Below are 20,325 nucleotides of genomic sequence, written 5' to 3'. Positions count from 1 at the left end.
ATCTGACGTCACGTTCAGTTTGAAACACAACACAAAAAATTTTTCCTGTAAACGACAGAAAGTTTTTCTCATCAGATTCGTTGATAAATAAGTTCTTAAAAGAACTCGTCTACATAATTTATTGACATGATAAAGGACCGGTCGGTATCTATCGCTTGGGGGGAGGGGAGAGGGGGGAGGATTTTTGTTGCGACAACGGTGCACTTACGTGATCCTCCCTTAAAGTATACAGTGTTTTTTTACCCCCCCCCCCCATACTTGCGAAGGAAGATTTCATAATCCCTTTCTTCCCCGTCTTCTTTCACAGTTTAAATTGCATGCATCTTCCAATCGATCTCATTCCTACTTTGGTGCATGAGAGGTGACCTTTTAATTTCATTCCCCCCCCCCCCCCCGCTTCTCTTGGATAGTTAGGGTCGTTACAATTCTATCCAAGCTTAACTTACTGCATACTAATAATGATAATGATAATGATAATAATAATAATAATAATAATAATAATGATAATAACAACGATAATTCAATGAATTCCATCTGAAAACTGATTGATATGACCGTCCCATCAGATAAAAAAACCGCTCTGAAGGAAATGGAAGAGAAAAGAAAGTGCAAAGGCCTGGAGCTAGAAAAAACAGAGATTGTAGTAGTCACCCCTTTGGTTATTGGTGCGCTTGGTACAGTAAAGAAGGGGATGGTGGAAAACAAAGAAAGTACCAGTAGCAGCTGCTGTGAGAGAGCTGCAAAAGATCTGCATGTTGGGATCTGCGCGGATCCTCAAAAAGGGCGGATGGTTTGCGCCCTGCTGATGCACAAAAAGAAACCCAGCAAAGGTTGTGATAGAAGTAACTATAATAATAATAATGATGATGGAAATAATAATGATAATAAGAATAATAATAATGATAACATAAAAAGAGAGAAAAATACTACACTTAATTTGACAAAAAAAGAGGAAGAAATTGGGTAACTGACAAGTACCATATGAATTTAAATTTCTTTCATGAATCTTGAATCAAGGTAAGCCAATTTTTTCGTCAGAATCTCGTTGAGCAATTTTCTTTTAGCTTTGTGAAACACCAATTTGGCTCAGAGTTTTATGCCCTTATTTCATTTTTTGTTATCTACAGAGAATGCATCTGCTGGTTCTATGTACGTGACCTGGTGTAAAATAAATGTTTTGTCATACTATTGACATAACGTGCGAAGCAACCTCTAAATAATGCCGTTAAACATACGCCACGCTGGAGCTCGAAAGGCCCTCACTGAAAATAAATACATTTGCTGAGATGAAAAGCCAAAGTAGATCTGACAGTTATGTAAACTGAATTACTAATAAATGTTTGTTAGGGGTACCTGCCTCTTTTATGTTAACGCTCCATCTTACTTCTTTGCACAAAGTTGTCTCAAACTTTCTGCATTTTTGTTTTAAGACACACATCATAGTTAATTGGAATTCGTAGATTCCACACGAGAACTGAACGGACTTTTCAACAAAGAATAAAGTTGTTGAACTGTCCCCTGTACAGATTGTCTCACTTCTTTAATTTTCCAGCAATGAAGAATCGGATTTAACGATGAATTCATGAAAACTAAAGATGCTGTAAAATTTCGTGCTAAAACGAAATACCAAGTTGTTCCCAAAAATGTCAGCAACGCTTCCACGACACCGTGAGGCATATAACAAATGGTTAATGCAGCTTGCAGCCACAATGCACTGTTTACTGCCTTTTTGTACCGAGCCATGTTCAAAGGACTTATTGTTTGGTCCTGATTGCTCTGATTCTCTATCTGAGTTTGTTGACGACGGAGAACCAAGAAAATCTTGGTATAGGAGACCACAGATGTCCCTAAACAAACTGATATCAATATGTAACAATACGATGTTGTTAGCAGGTAGTTCCAGAAGTAGATCCCTGCGGCGCAAAGGGATACGACCCAAAAGGAACCGACAAAAATATGAGCTCGTTTCAAAGTTACAACTTGTCGATACCTGATGCCCAAAGACAAGGCGGCAAGTCTGTCCACGCTTATTGCAGCTATTGTCAACAAAGACATTGAACATAGTACATAACCAGCTAAAAAACTTACGTCGAATTTGAAGCGACAAACAGACCAGTGTCCCTGTGCGAGACTTATCTGATAGCTGGCATACACAGGTTGGGCAATGAGCCCCACACACAAATCGGTCGTTGCTAAGCTTCGGAGGAGAAGTTTGGATGGCGGATGCAGCGAAGACTCCTTGTGTAAGGCAAAGAGTATCAGAGTATTTTCCAGAATTGCAGTAATGGACAGAAATACATTAACCGCTGCGATATATACTACTTGGTAAGGTATTGCGTTTGTTACTACAGCCGAGCAGATTAATTGTCCGAGTGTTTTCCGCTGTTCGTCTCCAGTTAAGTTTAAAAACGATGTCGACATGTTGATGCGAAAGTTTGATGTTTTCAAAACTACCTGCAATGAAACTGGCTATTCCCTCCTGCTTTGAAATAATCTTATCTTGAAAAAGATTTTAACTTCTCGAGAGAGGGATGTTGACTATTCTGATTGGCTAACCACTCACATTCATTAGTTCTTCATATTAGGCTGACATTTAACTGTCATATTTTGATGGGGAATTTTACATACCGTCCTCCAACGATCTCAAGACGGCTTCAGTCATGCTAATGCTATAAAGAAGAATAACCGTTTTTCCATTTTTTCAGTAGGGGCCGAAACTGCCCGGAATCGCTCGCGCAAATTTCGTTCGCGTCGGTCCCATATGAGGCTGTCAGCAGGCTCAGTATGGTTCCGTTTTTGAATCCACCAGGATTAATTACTTAAGCGGTCCACTCACACTCCTGTTATTTGAATAACGTATGAAATACCCTTAGAACTTTCCATCTTTAAGATTAACAAGTCAGTCAATTTGAATAGACTGAAAACAAACGTGAAGCAATTTCTTTTCACCACCTGGGTTTTACTTGAAAGATTTTATCGTTTTGATTGAAAAAAAGAAGGAAATAAATTTAGTTAACTTTAGAGCGAAATAATTTAGGTTCTCTCAAAATTTAAAACGTTTTTTTTAAATATAAACTCGCCATAGATATTCAAAACTTATCTTCAAGACTTTTACGCAAATCACACGCTTAATTTTTTTCTTAAAATCGCACCTTTTTTATGGATCTCTTTCTAATGCAAAAATGTTTTCGTTTCTTATTTCTTCTTGATCTTCTTGACCTACCACTTCTTGCTTTTTTTAGCAGAACTTGTTTTAACAAGGCCGTCAGTTGATGGGTTATCTAATGTCCATGAGCACTAGTTTCCTTTATCTATTTACTGAACAAGAAGAAGGCAGGTGTGATGTTGTTTTTTTCTTAAATACACGTTGAAAATTCTTTGAATAGCTGCCCAATAGAAATTATTTTTATCATCAAAAAGAACTTTCATGTTTAAGTTTCGATAAAATATCATATTTTTTGTCCAGTGTTCCCTTCGCGTTTCGGTTGCAATTTGGATCGTTTTACTGATCGGGCCCGTCGGGCAGCAAGTGTGGATGCAATACTGACCGACAGCAATAAAACCAAAGGACGAACAAAACGACCAGTCACCAAACTCTAGATCTACTGGGATCCCTGGTTTAGGAATCCCAGTAGTTCGTTATTTTCAACCCACAATTTTTGTCAGTTTTAGTCGTGGATACGCGAAGCACGGAACGGCTATTGTTAGAGGTCACAATATGCAATTTTCTCATTCACTCAGATGTCAACAAATCGATATATCAACGGCAGACCAATTGATATTGACCTTCAAAAATTACACCGAAACGCCTCTATCGACTTTCAGAGGTAATGCTCGACTTTTCTTCGTGGGAGTTTCGATCAATACTTGTCGCAGTCAGCACATGTGTAACCGAGTCAAAGCTCTTTGAAAGACTTAAGGTGTAACTGTGAGTGAAGACGCCTTCTAAAAAAAATGTGTGGTATTTGCCAATAGATTTACCGTTAAAATGTTCTTTGCTGAACTCTTTCACTCCCAAGATCTCTCCATACTGTCTGCCAAATAGTTCTTACGGCGTTGTGTTACAGAAAAATTAAATTTTTTTAGTTACGTTTTCCTTTAGATGGCGTTTTCTTTTTTTTTTTTTTTATTGTTTGAACCTTAAAGGCCATTGTGGGAATCCAATACTGCCGCCAGGAGCTCCAACAGAATAAAAGCTAATGATTTCTCAAGATGAATAAATACTGGGCTCAAAAACTGTATGAAATTGCAATGTAATTGATATAAAATCTTCCTTAAACCCAGCAACGCTTTGGAAGATCTTCTTGAATATAAACAATTTTCATTTTTGTGGGATAACCCGGCCCGAGATTGGTTTGGAGTTTGGTTAACCGTTACTGCACATTGCATCAAATCATTCAGTTTCATTCCATCTAGACAGCAGAAGTGATCAAAACCTTATAAAAACTTGGAGACAAGGTGTGATGTGTTAATTAAGTTTGTGGTGCGGTTTCAGTGTCTTTGGATATCTAGCCATTTAAATAAATCATTTACTTTCAAAAGCTCAGTTTTGACGTTTTGAAAGCTCTCACTAACTGTACTAGATCATTTGAATATGCCACATTATGGTAAGACGCCACAATATAATATCACTGAAGTGTACCACGGTTTATGCAGACTATCGTAATTATAAGGGTTTACACTGAAATTGGAACTGATTGAAAAGATTTTCTAATACAAAAAGTGAAAATATTTTCTAATACAAAAAGTGATACAAAAATCGAAAAGATTGCAGGGAAAACCTTGCATTGAAAATACAAACCATCCAGGTCCAAATCCAACTAAAGACTCTCGGAAAAGAAGGTAGAAAGCGGAAAGAAATCATGACTCTAGGAAACTTGAAGAATTATATGGAAAAAAAGCAGAAAACTGCGAGTATAGTTGCAATATCTGGACAATGATTGATTTTTTAAAACTGATTTATATACATTAGGAGAGGGATTGGTTTTTAGCACATGACAAACAATGCGGTTACTTTTTTGTTTTTCCATTTTGCCATTATTGTATTCATCCGTCAAACTGATAACTTGTACTATTATTATAAACTGACAACCAAGAGTACATCCCTTTTTTTTATTAAAGTGGTCCTTCGTCGATTCTGATTATCAGGTTGTCACATTCATGGAATATTAAAATTGGCCATTATCAGTTAATATTCTCCGGTTTTGTCATGAGTGCAGGATTCAATGAAGCCCAGTATCGATTACTTCTGAGCGCATATAATGGCATTATGCTTCAAATGCAATTCAAAATGTCCTCTAGCTATTCCTTTGCCCCTTCGTCTACATATTTCCCCCCATATGACAGCGAGGTGATAGAAACTCACAAGAAAAACTCTGCTCTTAAGTCAGGCAATCAACCATCTGTGGAGTTTTGTGCAGCGAGTTGCCTCAGCTACGTTTAAGAAATACAGATAGCTACTGAAAGATATAAAATTTATTTCACTTCCTCTATTTTGTTTTGCTTTTTTTTTATTCAGTTCTTTTTGGTTGATATTATTATTCTTTCCCCTGGTATTGCAGATTCCGCACCTGACAGCCTAATTTCAAATTTTTTATGGTTATATTTTAAGGTGGAAGTGCACTTTTAAGTATGTCATGGGTAGAGTAAGTACCTTTGCTGCGCTTTTTATCTGCAAGTGGTCATCAAGACTCTTCTATTTCCCGCTGAGACAACTGTTGTCTTCAACCGTATTCTTTTCATAAGTTTCTCTAATTTCTCAGTCGCACATCAAAAATGGCATTCGAAGAAACGTAATGAGGTGTGTTACGGTTATTCGACTCGGAACCTAGTGGTTAATTTCAGACCTTGTTGATAAAATCAACCAAGAGACCATGAAGTTGAGTCACTGAAAAAATTAGAAAGATTGTCGACGGCAGGTAAAGTTTCAGTCAAGTAAATTATGATGATGGACGAGTGAGCACCTATATCAAAAGAGACTACAAATATTCCGACATTATTTTCCTTTGTTTTGTTTTGTTTCCTTCAATTTTTTTCGGTGGCTGTTGATCCAATGTGTTTTACTCTTTATGTCTAAAGTTGGAAGCATATGCCTGAGAAGTGAAAAGTATTCTTGAAAATGTCACCCAGAAAAGAGACATGTTAGTTTGTCAAAATGGAACCCATCAGTTCCTAGCTTGACGATATTATTTTTTTTTACAACTAAAATTGGCCTGAAAAGAGTTTTACACTTTAATGCTTTGCCGTGTATATGTCGCTTTCAGGTAAGCTGTTTATTTTGAGGAAAATGAAATGAGGTTGTAAGAGAGCCCCTCTAAGCCACTTCAATATGGTGGAATTAGTTAAGTAATTAAAATCACCTGCTCAGAAGCTTTTCTCTTTATTGTATATGACTCAGGCTGGACTGACATTGTAGGAGCCAGTCGGAAGGAACCAAAATTACCTTTCACAAAAAAACGTATGATGAACTAAATCTGAATACAATGCACCTTTACAAGAATCGTGAAATCTTGCCCGTGGTATAGGTTTTTATTAGCTCTATGGAATAGATGTTATTATATGCAGAAAATGGCGCAGATAAATGTTAGCTGGAATGGAAGCCCAAAAACATTACTGGAAGAACAATGTGCCGTTGTTTTGAACACTGGAATAAGGTATCAATTGACGTGGCTCTCCAGTCTAAACATCTTCTTCTCCATAACTGCAGTCCTGGGAAATGCTCTGATCTTGGTCGCTCTTGGTCAGGATACTTCCCTTCATGCACCGTCCAAGCTATTGTTACGCTGCCTATCGACAACTGATCTTTTGGTTGGGCTCTTTTCACAGCCTATGTATGCTGCTTACGAAATAAGCTTGTTAAATGGGAGTTTGGGAACGTGTCGTCTTACATTTGTTGTCAGTTTCATAGCAGGTTATATCTTAAGTGGAGTATCTTTGTTTACATCGACAGCGATAAGCTTGGATAGGCTTCTGGCGCTATTACTGGGACTGAGGTACAGACCAGTTGTAACTTTAAAACGAGCACGTTTTGCTGTCGCCATTATTTGGATCGTAGGAGTTGTATGTTCTGTACTGTACTTCTGGAATTACCAGATACCTTTAACGTATGCGTACGTTTGTACAACGATTTGTTTATTAATCTCAATGTTTTCTTACACAACAATTTTCGTCACCCTCCGTCATCAGCAAGCACAAGTTCAAGACCTTATTAGCCAACACGCAAACCCAACAAGTCCAATGAACATAGCTCCATATAGAAGAGCAGTGTTCAGTGCACTGTGGCTACAGATAAGCTTGGTGTGTTGTTACCTGCCACACGGAATTATGTCAGCCTTGTTGCGTCACAGTGAAGAATCCTCAGCTGCCTCTTTCAACAGACATTATACTGCGATTCTTGTTTTCGCAAATTCGACATTCAACCCGTTTATCTATTGCTTGACGATCAGGGAAGTTCGAAAAGCTGCCAGGGAAACAATTACAAATCTACTGAATAATCCACCGCAGATCAATGAAAACTCAGAGATAGTGCATAATCCATCAGTGACAGGCCACTAAGCCTACGTCAGACGACCCAAATTTCCTGGGGCCCAACCGCTGGACCCCCCTTAGAACCTCGAGGTTCTGTCGCTTGTCATTTCCACCGCGCAAAAACCCGTCTATAGGCCTGGGAAAAAATAGAAATTACGCACAGCGTGCAATGCTGTACATTTATAATTCTGTTCTATCAAAGCGCAACACCTTAGAGAGGCTCAAGTTGATACTTTGCGAAAAAAAATTGAATTTTAGGATCTAGCATAAGAGATAGAGAATTGCTCATTCACTTATTTTTAATAGTAATATCAACACGCACACGATTTTAGGTAGCTGATCAACATTAGGGCTTGAATATCACTAGCATTGGCTTGTCATAGATGACATCAGTCTACCCCTAACGCAGTGAGTTGGCGATGCAAATTTAACGTTATTTTTCAATGTTGAAGCCTTCCAGGTGTCCCCATTGTAAATCATCTTTAAACGTCTACTTATTTGTTGAGGGACCTTTGCTTCTTAGGACTTTTCTTACACAACAAGTACTCTAAATTGCACATGTTCCTTTGAAAAAACTTATTGTTGCTGATGCAAGTTACAAATATTATTTAAAGGGAAGTGGAAAAGATAAGTACCCTCTACTAACTGATTTTAACTTGATACCTACCGTAAGTTACGTGCCGAGGTTTATCCGCTCGTATTTATCGCCCGAGCCCGAATCGCGCGGGCTATTAATTCCGAACGGAAAAAAACAAGGTTCCGTAACTTACAGTGCGGACCGAGAAAACAGGCTTAGTAAGATATTTATTTTATCTTTGGGTTCAGATAGAGGGAGAGGATTTCAAATCCTCTACTTAAACAAACTTTTGAATTTAGCAGGCCCTACATAATTGACCAATCATGGCTCACGTATTAATTGAGAGCATTATAGAAATGTAATCAGAGAATGTTTAGAAATACATTTGATGATAAAAATTAACGGTAAAAAACTACGACGTTTCGAAGTCTGCATGACCTCATTATCAAGTAAAATGTTAAAACTGATGTAAAATTGTAGCTCAGAGATTATATACAAATTAAATGTGATAACTTCATTAGAATAATGAGCGTTGATTGTTATGGGTGTTTAGCATGTCAGATCGTGCAGTATATGTTTAAATAAATACTTTTGCACGTATTGAGTCAGACTGCGTGTTTAACTTTGGTTTTTGTTCGCGAATGAATAACATTTCGTGAATTAGGCAGTCCATTTTCCCGCGGCATTTCTTGAGAACGGAAAACATTTCCCCCAGGCCAGCGGACGCTACACCGTGGGCCTCTTTCAGATGCCTGCCAATGACAGAGGCTTTATGTTCTTCTATGCGTTGATGAAGATGGCGTGTGGTATAACCGATATAATCCGCATCGCACGAATCACATTTAAAAGTGTAAACAACGCATTGGTGGTTAATTAAAGCGGGCTTCTCTTCTTGTATCTTGAGCTTTCCCTCGATCTTACGACTCGTGAAAACTGGTTGTAGGTCAGTTCCGATTTTTCGGCCAAGATCTTTCAGCTGATGTCTTACTTTGTCGGCCGATTTTTGGTCTTTAAATGGTAAAGTTATTCTGACAGGTTTTTGTGTAGCCGCGTCAAGTTCAGTTGGGGTTTCGTGACGGCTTTGGATCGTAGAACTCGTGTACCAGGCGATAGCTGAGTTGATGAGTTTCACTGGGTACTTAAGCTTAGTAAACATCCGCTTGAGATGCTGGCATTCCTTCGTAAAAGATTCTTTCGTTGATGACAGGCGGTAAGCTCGGTTCAGCATTGTATTCAGCAGAGATCTTTTGTAACGCTGATCGACATGGCTCTGGTAATGTAAGAGCAGTCCTGTATCAGTTGGTTTATGATATACGCTTGTTGTCAGGTGGCAACCGTTTTTCTCAATCATCATACCGAGGAATGGAAGCTTGTTGTTTTCAGCAATTTCCATTGTGAACTGTATGGCAGGATGGCATTCGTTCAATGTTAAAAGGAAAGCTGTTGCGGCTTGAATATTTGGCATCGTGGCTAATGTGTCATCGACGTACCTTTTGTAGAAACTTGGTAACTTGTTGTTGCGATCCAGTTGTTCTTCAATGGAGCACAGGAAAACGTTTGCCATAAGGGGTCCCAGGGGCGAGCCCATGGCCACACCGTCCACCTGCTCATAAAGTTGACCGTCGAACTGAAATAGCTGATCTTTGGTTGCTATTCTTAAAAGTTCGGTAAGACCTGTCTTTGTGAGGTTGAGACCATGCGTTTCATTAAACCAGTTGTTTTTAAAGGCTTTTTCAGCGATGATCTCAATAGTCTCGTCGAGTGGCACGTTGGTAAATAAAGCACATACGTCATACGACACGAGAATGTCATTCGGGTTGAGTGGTGTTTCCCTTATCACTTCGGCGAAGGAGAAGATATCGCAGATAGTGTGCTGATTTAATGAAAGGGGCTTAAGCTTCTCTTCAAGCCACTTGGCCAGGGCGAAGTTGTAGGTCCCAGTCGATGATAGTATCGGTCGCATTGATAGTTGCTGTTTGTGAGTCTTTGGAAGACCATAAAGGTGAGCAAGCCGGGAACCTTTGCGACAAACTGTGTCAGCAATCGGCTTTGGCAGGATTTTGGCAGGAGTCCGTCGTCAGAAAAATCGCCCGAGCCCGAATCGCGCGGGCTATTAATTCCGAACGGAAAAAAACAAGGTTCCGTAACTTACAGTGCGGACCGAGAAAACAGGCTTAGTAAGATATTTATTTTATCTTTGGGTTCAGATAGAGGGAGAGGATTTCAAATCCTCTACTTAAACAAACTTTTGAATTTAGCAGGCCCTACATAATTGACCAATCATGGCTCACGTATTAATTGAGAGCATTATAGAAATGTAATCAACCCATTTTATTTGTATATAATCTCTGAGCTACAATTTTACATCAGTTTTAACATTTTACTTGATAATGAGGTCATGCAGACTTCGAAACGTCGTAGTTTTTTACCGTTAATTTTTATCATCAAATTATAGAAATGAGAGCTTTTAAATGCACATGATTGACAGCTGTAATACAGGTGTCAAACATTAACATCCCTCCAATGCGAACACTCCTTGGAGAGTAAACATGCGTGTTTGCATTTACACGCGTTTAATCTCAACATTCCAAATAAAATACGAAAGAGAAAGCACTTCTGCGCGTTTCTGAAATGTGGATAGGGAACCGAAATAATAATAATAATAATAATAATAATAATAATAATAACAATAATAATAATAATTTAAAACATTAATTTTTATTTCAAAAAATCAGTAAAAATACAGGATAACAAACAAAATTAAGAAAAATTAAGGTATAAATATTAAAACAAGTTTAAAAAGTCTCTAGCTGAGAGAAAAGTCTTGAATCTCTTCGGTATTAACAACTGTTCTACAGAGTAGCAGAATTCATCTTATGTCTGCATTATTTTGCTTCAGCTTCATTCAGCAGAACAGCAAATAAATTGACGATACATGATCGACGTCCTTAATAATAATAATAAATTTTTCCTAAAAACTATTTCACAAAAAGTACTTCTCTAAAATAAAAAAAAAAAAGAAAAATTCAGTAAACTAAGCTTCATAATAAAAAATTGACTACTTAAATTCTGGCTTGCGCACTTTCCGATGTAATGTCAGTGTCAGATGTATTGGCATAATAATAATAATAATAATAATAATAATAATAATAATAATAACAAAAATGTTAATAATAATTGTCGAGCACTCCCCGATGGGGCTTTACAGTGAAAAGACAAATAAATTGTAAATAAACATCGTAAACAAAAATAAGGTTCAAAATTCCAAACTAGCTGCAGGCATACCCGTCGGCTTTCTGCAAAAAGTATTCCGACACTGCTTTGTTACCGTAACTGCTCGATTGAACAAAGTTTCACACTCTATAGAAACTTCACTCGCAGGCCTCGTTCACGAGCTTCACCTTTCATCATTTTGAATTTCGACGCCTGGACTGAGTTTATAACAACAAAAAAATAGAGGGTAAGTTCCTAAAGAAACCGTAATGTTGAGTCAAAACATAATTTGGTTTTATCACCTGTGTTGATAATGTAAACAGGGCACCGAAGAGAGTTTGAAAAGCTGACGTTTCTAACGTTAGCTTTTCGTCATTAGATCTGATAGGGGGCTAACGCTCGAAACGCCAGACAAGACATCATTAAGGAAGTGATGAATGTGTATATATGTTATCGTTATATCAGCAAAGCTTCATTTTTCTTCAATCGTCGCTTCGCTTTGATGATGACTTCCACTGCCGTTGGCGATATGTCAGTCAACGACAAAACGGAGTTCTCTAAGGTCTCTTGTGCATGTCCCGAACCACAAGACTCAACGATAAAATATCTCTTCAAGGTATCTCAAAATAAAACTGGAATGAACATAGGTTCTTTGAAAAAACAAATTACTAAAACTAATAGGGCTGGTCACGAAATGAAAAAAATAAAAGACAACCAGTCAGGCATTGCCAATATAAAAGCTTTAATGGCTGACTTAAGCGTGGACTTGGGAATAAAATAAATGACAAAGTTTTGTATCCAGAAGGTTCCCCGAATAATGGGTCGAAAGTTGCTTGATCAATATCACGAGATCAGTGTTTGTTTTCATTTGGTTTCAACCACCATGGAAGCTAATATATATTGTTTCTATTTGCGTTAATTTGATAAAATAATGAATTCAAAGAACTGTATTTGGACACAGAAATTACGACTTATTACGACCAATAAGTTGCTGTTTCCTCAATACCAATCGACTTCGATCCAACTTCCGATGTTGATGTTTTCTGAAATATTCTACGGCGGTTCCTAGCGATGTAGTCTGCAGTGGTTTAAAGGGAATCTCTCTTTGATTTTCCCTCTTAAAAAGAGACCTCTTTTATTAAAAATTCCATCAAGAATACAATTGAAAGAAAGTTGTTTCTCAAATTCACCTGCCTTAAGATAAATAATCTGATTATGACATGTTTGAGGGTTTAAATTACGGGAAGACCAATAGGCACACAGCTCACAGTGATATATAACTCCAGATGAGTATATACAAACTTATTCAGTATGTCATTTCTGTTGTTTAAAAACATGACGATTTACCAAAATATTACTGAAGATGGAGAGGGGGAAACCTACGAGCGGCTGTTTTGCTCTCAGGAATTAACTGCAGGAATTCACGGCCATCTGATATTTCTTTCGGTGTTCAATTTCTTACTGGCCATTTGTTCATCTCTGGGGAATATTCTGATCCTGATTGCCCTTCACAAAGAGACATCTCTTCACGCACCGTCCAAACTGTTTCTCCGATCCTTGGCTTTAACTGATCTCCTCGTTGGCGTCATCTCCGGGCCTCTAACTATCACCTACTGGATGTCCGCGGTCAGAAAGCGGTGGGATGACTGCTACAACACATTTTTCACGAGCATCATCGTGGGTTATCTTCTTTGTGGCATGTCTTTGTTGACGCTGACCGCAATAAGCGTGGACAGATTTCTTGCCTTGTCATTGGGACTGAGATACAAACAAACTGTGACTCTGAACAGGGCACGAGCGATCGTTCTTGTATTCTGGATTTTTTGCACGGTATGCTCCGCGTTGCATGCACATAATGCTCGCATAACAACTTGGTGCACCCATATAACGATACCTGTTTGTTTCGTGACCTCAGTTTCGTCTTATACAATGATTTTCAGGAAACTCCACCAACATGAAATTCAAGTGCACAGCAACATTATCCAGTGTGAGCAATCAAGCAACTCAAGTTCAGGGCCACTAAATATTTCTCGGTACAGAAAAGGAGTGTCCAGTGTAATGTGGTTGCAGTTAGTAGTAGCTCTTTGTTATCTTCCACATGGTATAACTACAGCTTTGTGGACCTATAGTGGAAAGTCGTCCTCTGTTACAGTGCTCAGACAATTTACAGTGACTTTAGTTTACTTGAATTCAGCTCTAAACCCATTGCTTTACTGCTGGAAGATCAGAGAAGTGAGACAATCTGTGAGAGAAATAATTAGAAACACACTTTGCTGCTCATGAGGTGCAAGGCTGGAAATGGTCTTCCCCTCCTTCCCTTGTTGCTTTCTTGAATTGATGAAGGCTTGGGGTTTGGTTAGAGCCGCGCATACTCTCTCTCCAACAGTGGCCCTTTCTTCTATAATATTTCCAGCCCTTTCACGGACTCCTTGCTAAGACTGAAGTTGTCGTCGTTCGAAGAAAACAGTGTTAAACGCGATTAAATTCCTGCATCAATATGACAGATTTGGGCAAGTAGTGACTGTGAAAGAGAACAGGTGTTCTTTTCAAATGATGCACTTTCTAATTTCAAGATATCAAGCAAGATGGAGATTAGGCTGATATTACCATTTCTCTCAACTGTGGTGTTTGTCAACTACAATAAATTTTTTTGCTAATTTGTGTGAAAAAATCGACGAAACTTACATTGTAAGGCTAGAGGCATTTAACTGAGTAAAAGGAAACTTAATCTATTTTTAGAAGGAATTTCCATCGGTTAAATATTAGATATGCAATACGCTTGACGTATAACTCGTCCTGTTTTAAAATAAAATAAGAATTTGCTTGGTACAAATTTGTTCGTATTTCGGTGACTATAGTTTCATCCCGTATTATCATTTACATTTCAGAACCATATTTGTATATTCCTTGTGCTCTATTGTTGTCATATAATTTGAAAATTTGAGATCAGACTCGTCTAACAGGAAAGGAAACACCTTTCTAATAGTTTTTTTTACCTCTTTTTCTAAGCAGGTGTTAACATTGAACAGATTTTAATGATTGAAAATCTGCATTAAAATTGACGTCAAGAGCGTCGAAATAAATCCTTTTTTTATTCCATATGAATGAAATAATCGGCAGTGGCTCCCTCTCCTCTTAATCGTGTCCTCTTCAAGTGAGACGGCTTTAATTAAAAATGCCATTAATGGAGTAATTAAAGGCAAGCCATTTCTGAATTTCACCTGTTTGAAATGACTCCTCAGTTTGAACACGCAAACTGTAATGAGCAGATACCTCCATGGGGGTTCTCAGTGCGGTGATGGCTTTTACGGCAGACAGTTTCAAAAATTTTGGCCATTTTACGGCTAACGGTTAATATAATTCTACTGTTTTCCCCAGAATTTATTTTTTAACGGTTAACTTCTTTTACGGCTATCTGTTAAAATTTTTCCGCCTCACGGCTAAAGTTTTTGGCCGTTTTACGGCTATGGATTAACCCAATTAAAACCCTCCTCCGCATTTATATCAACAGCTGATTGAGAGGAAATTCGTGGATATATTTTTCTATTGCCCAGGTCGCATTATTTGGGTTTCAAATCCAGAATTACTTTTTATTTTGATCTGGAAGCATTACAAGGATAAATATAACTATGAACAAATCCCTACGTACCCAATCAAAATTGCAATGACGTAACATATTCATGATAATAGCGTCTTAAATAAAATATTGACAACAACTGCACATGTATATTTATGAAGAATGAAAAGAAAACAGAATCAGTAAAAATCCATAGCCAGGAGGTTTGGTTCGACTTGGGAAGGTTGTTAAGATATGTGTTTCTGAAAAACAACTGATTGATAGGCGGATTGATGTAAATTCTACGTTATATTACAGGTTAGGTTATAAATGGTATTAAAAAAACAACAACATCAATAACAGCAAGAGAGTCTTTATTTAGAGATCTTGTTCTCTAAATGGTAGAATATTTTCATGCCGTATGGATTCTTTTTGGACCAGAGAACATTGCTTTAAAGAAAGTTAAGTAATACATGCCCCTAAATCCATAATATATTCGAGGCATAAATTAGCGAAAGCAAGACATCTTCACCTGGCGCAGTTAGCGTATCAATAATGTCTTTTCCTGTGAAGATATCAATGTTATCATCATGGTAATTGTGTTTATCAACATGGCACTTTTGTTTCACGACGTTTTTTCTTTCTTTTTTTTTAATATAAGATTGATTTCAACTCCGTAGTAGTAAAACATCTTTTGTAACGGAAACTGTTCTATTTTCGCGTCAGAAAATTAAAGCAGCTTTCTTGCAGGTGATCACTGCATTCGGTGCTGTTAAAATATCTTTTAAAGTGGTCTATCATCTAAACACAATATATATGAAATAGATAGAACTTTACAAGTCTACATGTGAATAAGAGTTCATCTTCTCAAGTTGATGAAAAATCTGTCTACAGTGGCGGTCACCCACGGAGAATTACCGCTTAATACATGTAACGATGTTACTTGAATGGCCGCGCAATAATCCAGATTATTACACGATTCGGGCAGTCAGAGGGCCAATAACTAAAATCAACCAATCAAAATGCTCTATTGCCGGTCCAATATTCTCTAAGTATTGGACCGGGCACTGTCCCGAATGGTCCCGAATGATACCACACTTGTGTCCCTTTGAACTTCAGTAGTGTAATAAATCTCTTATTAACCAAGCTTGCTCGGGACCGTACTGGAAGAATATCGGCCCTCGGTCTTTTTTGTACGGACCTCGCTACGCTCGGTCCGTACTGTCAAGACCTCGGGCCGATATTCTCCCAGTACGGCCCTCGCGCTTGGTTAATAAGATATATTTAAACTATAAAACGAAACTAGTCTTTATCCATCCGCCATGACAACCGGAAAGCATGGCCCATACAAATATCCATGATCCTTTGCAATGTCTTAGAACTTCCGCTAGGACAACTTCCGGTAGAATAATATCAAAACATTACAATACAGGTTCACCGCTAAACACAGGGTCCACAAAATGGGGTAAAAACCGCCATTTAATCCAATAATTTACCGCTTAATGAACAAAAACTCACTCAAGAAATCCTTCTTACACTGATTTCGCGAGGTAAACATGGATTCAATTTTACTTGAAAGATTATTCTTAGTGTTTTTTTTAGTTATTCCACTTTCACGTTCAATATAATTTAGTTGTAAGACAATGCGAACAGGCTTTTAAGACTTTGTCAAGGATGACTCCGACTGCTACAGAAAGGTGACCGCTTAAAAGAGGTGAATAAGAGTAACTAAGTAAAAAAAATTCGGAACTTTCACAAAGGACCGCTTAATACAGGCCGGGTAACTGCTTTATACGGTGCCACTCAAAACAGGTTTGACAGTAGTTCTCTTCGCTCACTCTTGAGGGATATCATCAACCTTCCCAGTTGAAATTCATATCCAAGCCCTGGATATAAAATACCCTTTTTTCCGTCAGCCAGGTATATTGCAATTAACAGTGTCAATTAATTGGTAGAACGCCTGTTCATTTGACACATACATCCTGCTCTTGTGCGTCATATTAATAAATGAAATAAAGATTGTTTAGTGATATCATCTACAGATCACTGACGACTTGAGTCTTGAAAAATTGGTATTAAAAGAATCGGAAATCATCAATTCTATAAGGTGAATGTAAACACGTTGAGGATCATTTCAAACCTTGAAATTTATCAGCAAAAAATGTTCGTCTGAGTAATTCCTTCACCGATTGTCTCACCTCTCTAATCTTCCAGCAGTAAAGCAACGGGTTTAGTGATGAATTAAAGTAAACTAGAGTCACTGTGAATTGTCTGAGCACAATGATAGCCGATGACTGTCCATTATAGGTCCACAAAGCTGTGATTATACCATGTGGAAGATAACAAACAGCTACTGCTAACTGCAGGCACATTACACTTGACACTCCCTTTCTATATCGAGATATGTTGAGTGGAGCGGAACTCGAGTTACTCGATTGCTCTTGCTGGATGCTGCTGCGTATCTGCGTTTCATGGCGACGGAGGTCCCAAAAAATCTTTGTGTAAGACGAAACGGAGGTGAAAAAGCTTACCAGTATGACTATATGGCTATACCATATTGTTATACGGACGTTCCGCACATACATCGCTGCACAGATAATGAAACAATCCAGAACACGATGACACATGCACACGCTCTTTTCACAGTCACAACTTGTTTGTATTTCAGTCCTAATGTTATGGCGAGCAGCCTGTCTACGCTTATTGCAGTCAGTGTCAACAAAGACATGCCGCAGAGAAGATAGCTTGCTATGAAGCTTGTAAATAATGTGTTGTAACAGTCATCCCATCGCTTTCTAACGGCGGACATCCAATAGGTGATGGTAAGAGGCTCAGAAATTACGCCAACGAGGAGATCTGTTGTAGCCAGGGATCGGAAAAACAGTTTGGATGGTCCGTGAAGAGATGTCTCTTTGTACAAGGCAATTAGGATCAGAATATTTCCCAAAGATGAACAAATGGCCAGCAAAACATTGAAGGCCGAAAGAAATATCAGATAGCCGTGAATTCCTGCAGTTAATTCCCGAGAGCAAAACAACCGCTCGTAAGTTTTTGCCTCTCCATCTTCAGTAAATGTTTTGGTAAATCGTCATGTTTTAAGCAACAAACATGAATTAATGAGTTTGAGTATACTCATCTGGAGTTGTATATCTCTGTGAGCTGTCTGCTTACTGATCTTCGCCCAATTTAAACACTCAAACATGTCATAATCAGATTGTTTATCTTAGGGCAGGTGAATTTGAGAAACAACTTCCTTTTCATTGTGCTCTCAACGGAATTTTTAATTAAAGACGACTGATCTTTCTTGAAGAAGGAAGGTTACAGAGAGGCCCTTTTTAAACACTGCAGTTTACTTCTCTCATATTTCAGAAGACATGACGTCAGAAGACGTCAGAAGGTCATTTAGTATCGATGAAATAGCGGCTTGTTTGTAGTAGTTAGGCGTAGTTTCAACGTCCAACAATATTTCTTTGAATTCATAACGTTTTCAAATTAACACAAATACACTCAGTCTTACTATTCCTGACGGTTGAAACCAAAGCAAACATCCTATGATATTGATCCCGTAACTGAATTAATGAGTTTATATATATCCATTTGGTTATTTATCATTGTGACCTACCTGCTTATAAATGCTCAAACATGTCAAAAACGGAGTATTCATTTCAATTATGTGGATTCGAGAAACCACTTCCTTTCGATCAAATTGTTCATGGAATTTTTAATAAAGACGTCTTTCTTGAAGAAGGAAAATGACAGTTGGAGAACCATAGCAGATTATTGCTGGAAACATTAATTGTAGAGGATAGCCATATCGAAAGTTCCTTTTCTGTTGATGAAACAGTAGCTTGTTCGTCGAAACTATGTGTAATTCTAGCGTCCCAGCACATTTCTTCGAATTAATTTATAATGTTATCACATTAACACAAATACAAACAGTATTAGCTTCCCTGGTAGTGGAAACCAAGATAAACATCCTGTGCCATTCACTCAGTATTATTTTATTCATCTTTCGATATCTTTCAGTATCTTTCAATCCCGGCATTTTTCAGAATCACGGAACTTTCAGGATTATATATAAATTACTCGGGTTTTGAAGTACTGCGCACTAGCTAATATCAAACATGAGAGTTTCAAAGAAACTACATTGTTTCTTATTTTCTAGCATGCAATGAAGAATAAATCTTATCCTTTGAATTGGAGTAGCCTTGGAAGGTCTGATTATTTTGAAAGAGACTGACGACTCGACAACCAGCAGAAGTCATCATCAGCGTCAGGGGAAGAGTTGTTTGTCTGAAACTGATTTCTGGCTCGTGGAACCTGATTGGTCAGTTTTACCGTGATATTATATGCTGTTAGTTTCTTTTGGTCAGTTCGAACCATCCGAAACGTTAGGTCGGTGATTGGGTGTATTTAACTCGCTATTCTAAGAGTCGTGAATCAGTTGTTTGCGCCAGCAACTAATTACATCTCTTTCAGTGAGGAGTCCATCGCAAAGTTTTCTTTTTCTTTTTTAACGAGATCTCGATCTGCTGAACGATTTATCTACAACACCGCTTACTTTTATTCAATGACTTTGGAAAGATGGTTTACTTCTATCTTAGAATAAATTAAAGTTTGGGTGGATGCTAACGACATATACATTTTATTACGAACCGTACTTCTTCGAATAAGCTCCCTCCTCCGAATAAATGTCCCCCCCCCCCCTCGAGCCATAATATCAAACAAGCACCCGTCTCGAATAAGCAGCCCGTCCTCACTCATTTTACTTAAATGAGTAGGGATACAAATAAAACCTGTTTCCAAGGCCGCTTTATTTATAACTGTTTGAAAATATAAACTACCGTCGAATCAGTGCAGGAGAATAGTTTCTTTTCCACCAAGTCACTTCCAGTTATTTCTTTCTTCATGCTGACTTGACGTCTACGTGAATCACGCAGTTTTTGATTTTTCTATTTATAATATAGCCAAAGTAAGATAACCGCGCCGCATAACGAGCCTCACGCCGTTAACAACCAAAAAAAATCTAGGTATCCAGCAGAGAATCCGTACTTTTAGTCCGCATTCTCTGCTGGATACCAGTGGCTTGCTTTGGCAAAATTTTTGATCGTATTTCGCTCCTAATCTGATAGAAGCGTCAACTTTTACACAATCATGTCATTATCCTATGGCGTGAAAAGGCAATTAAAGAAGCCGTATCCGAAAAAAGTGTACATGGTCGACGCTTTAAAATAGTGATAAGACAAAGCGCTCGCCCGGAGTGTGTTGCGGCTAATGATACAGTCACGTCGAAGAAACATCTCTTAGTCAATGCTTGCGGATTTAGTTGAATTCATTAATACTAACACAGGCTGCGACGTCTATTTACTACGACATTTAACTGGTGGCCTGAGTGTTTTGTTTTCCAATCAATTTTACCCGATTTTTGTTTTCGGATCGGAGACAAAGTAAA

General features: G+C 38.1%; 3 protein-coding genes and 1 pseudogene across 3 annotated transcripts; 1 reads left to right on the top strand and 3 right to left on the bottom strand.

The window, feature by feature from the left end:
* Nucleotides 1-956: 956 nt before the first annotated feature.
* On the bottom strand, nucleotides 957-2,470 carry LOC111340831 (adenosine receptor A3-like). The gene has a single exon (XM_022947743.2). It carries the CDS (start codon nucleotides 2,419-2,421, stop codon nucleotides 1,444-1,446), a length of 978 nt encoding a protein of 325 aa, XP_022803478.1. The 5' UTR covers nucleotides 2,422-2,470; the 3' UTR covers nucleotides 957-1,443.
* Nucleotides 2,471-8,459: 5,989 nt separating this feature from the next.
* Nucleotides 8,460-10,160, bottom strand: LOC148729302 (uncharacterized). The gene has a single exon (XM_088763004.1). The coding sequence runs from the start codon at nucleotides 10,065-10,067 to the stop codon at nucleotides 8,682-8,684; it is 1,386 nt and encodes a 461-aa protein (XP_088619130.1). The 5' UTR covers nucleotides 10,068-10,160; the 3' UTR covers nucleotides 8,460-8,681.
* Nucleotides 10,161-12,401: 2,241 nt separating this feature from the next.
* On the top strand, nucleotides 12,402-14,400 carry LOC111340848 (melanocortin receptor 4-like). Its single transcript, XM_022947762.2, has one exon. The coding sequence runs from the start codon at nucleotides 12,629-12,631 to the stop codon at nucleotides 13,598-13,600; it is 972 nt and encodes a 323-aa protein (XP_022803497.2). The 5' UTR covers nucleotides 12,402-12,628; the 3' UTR covers nucleotides 13,601-14,400.
* Nucleotides 14,401-15,230: 830 nt separating this feature from the next.
* On the bottom strand, nucleotides 15,231-18,093 carry LOC148729301 (trace amine-associated receptor 8b-like; annotated as a pseudogene).
* Nucleotides 18,094-20,325: the final 2,232 nt, after the last annotated feature.

This window comes from Stylophora pistillata, chromosome 6 (assembly GCF_964205215.1).
Source record: "Stylophora pistillata chromosome 6, jaStyPist1.2, whole genome shotgun sequence".
NCBI lineage: Eukaryota > Metazoa > Cnidaria > Anthozoa > Scleractinia > Pocilloporidae > Stylophora > Stylophora pistillata.
The sequence above is the reverse complement of the archived record's forward strand: the minus strand, read 5'-3'. Positions and strand labels throughout refer to the sequence as shown.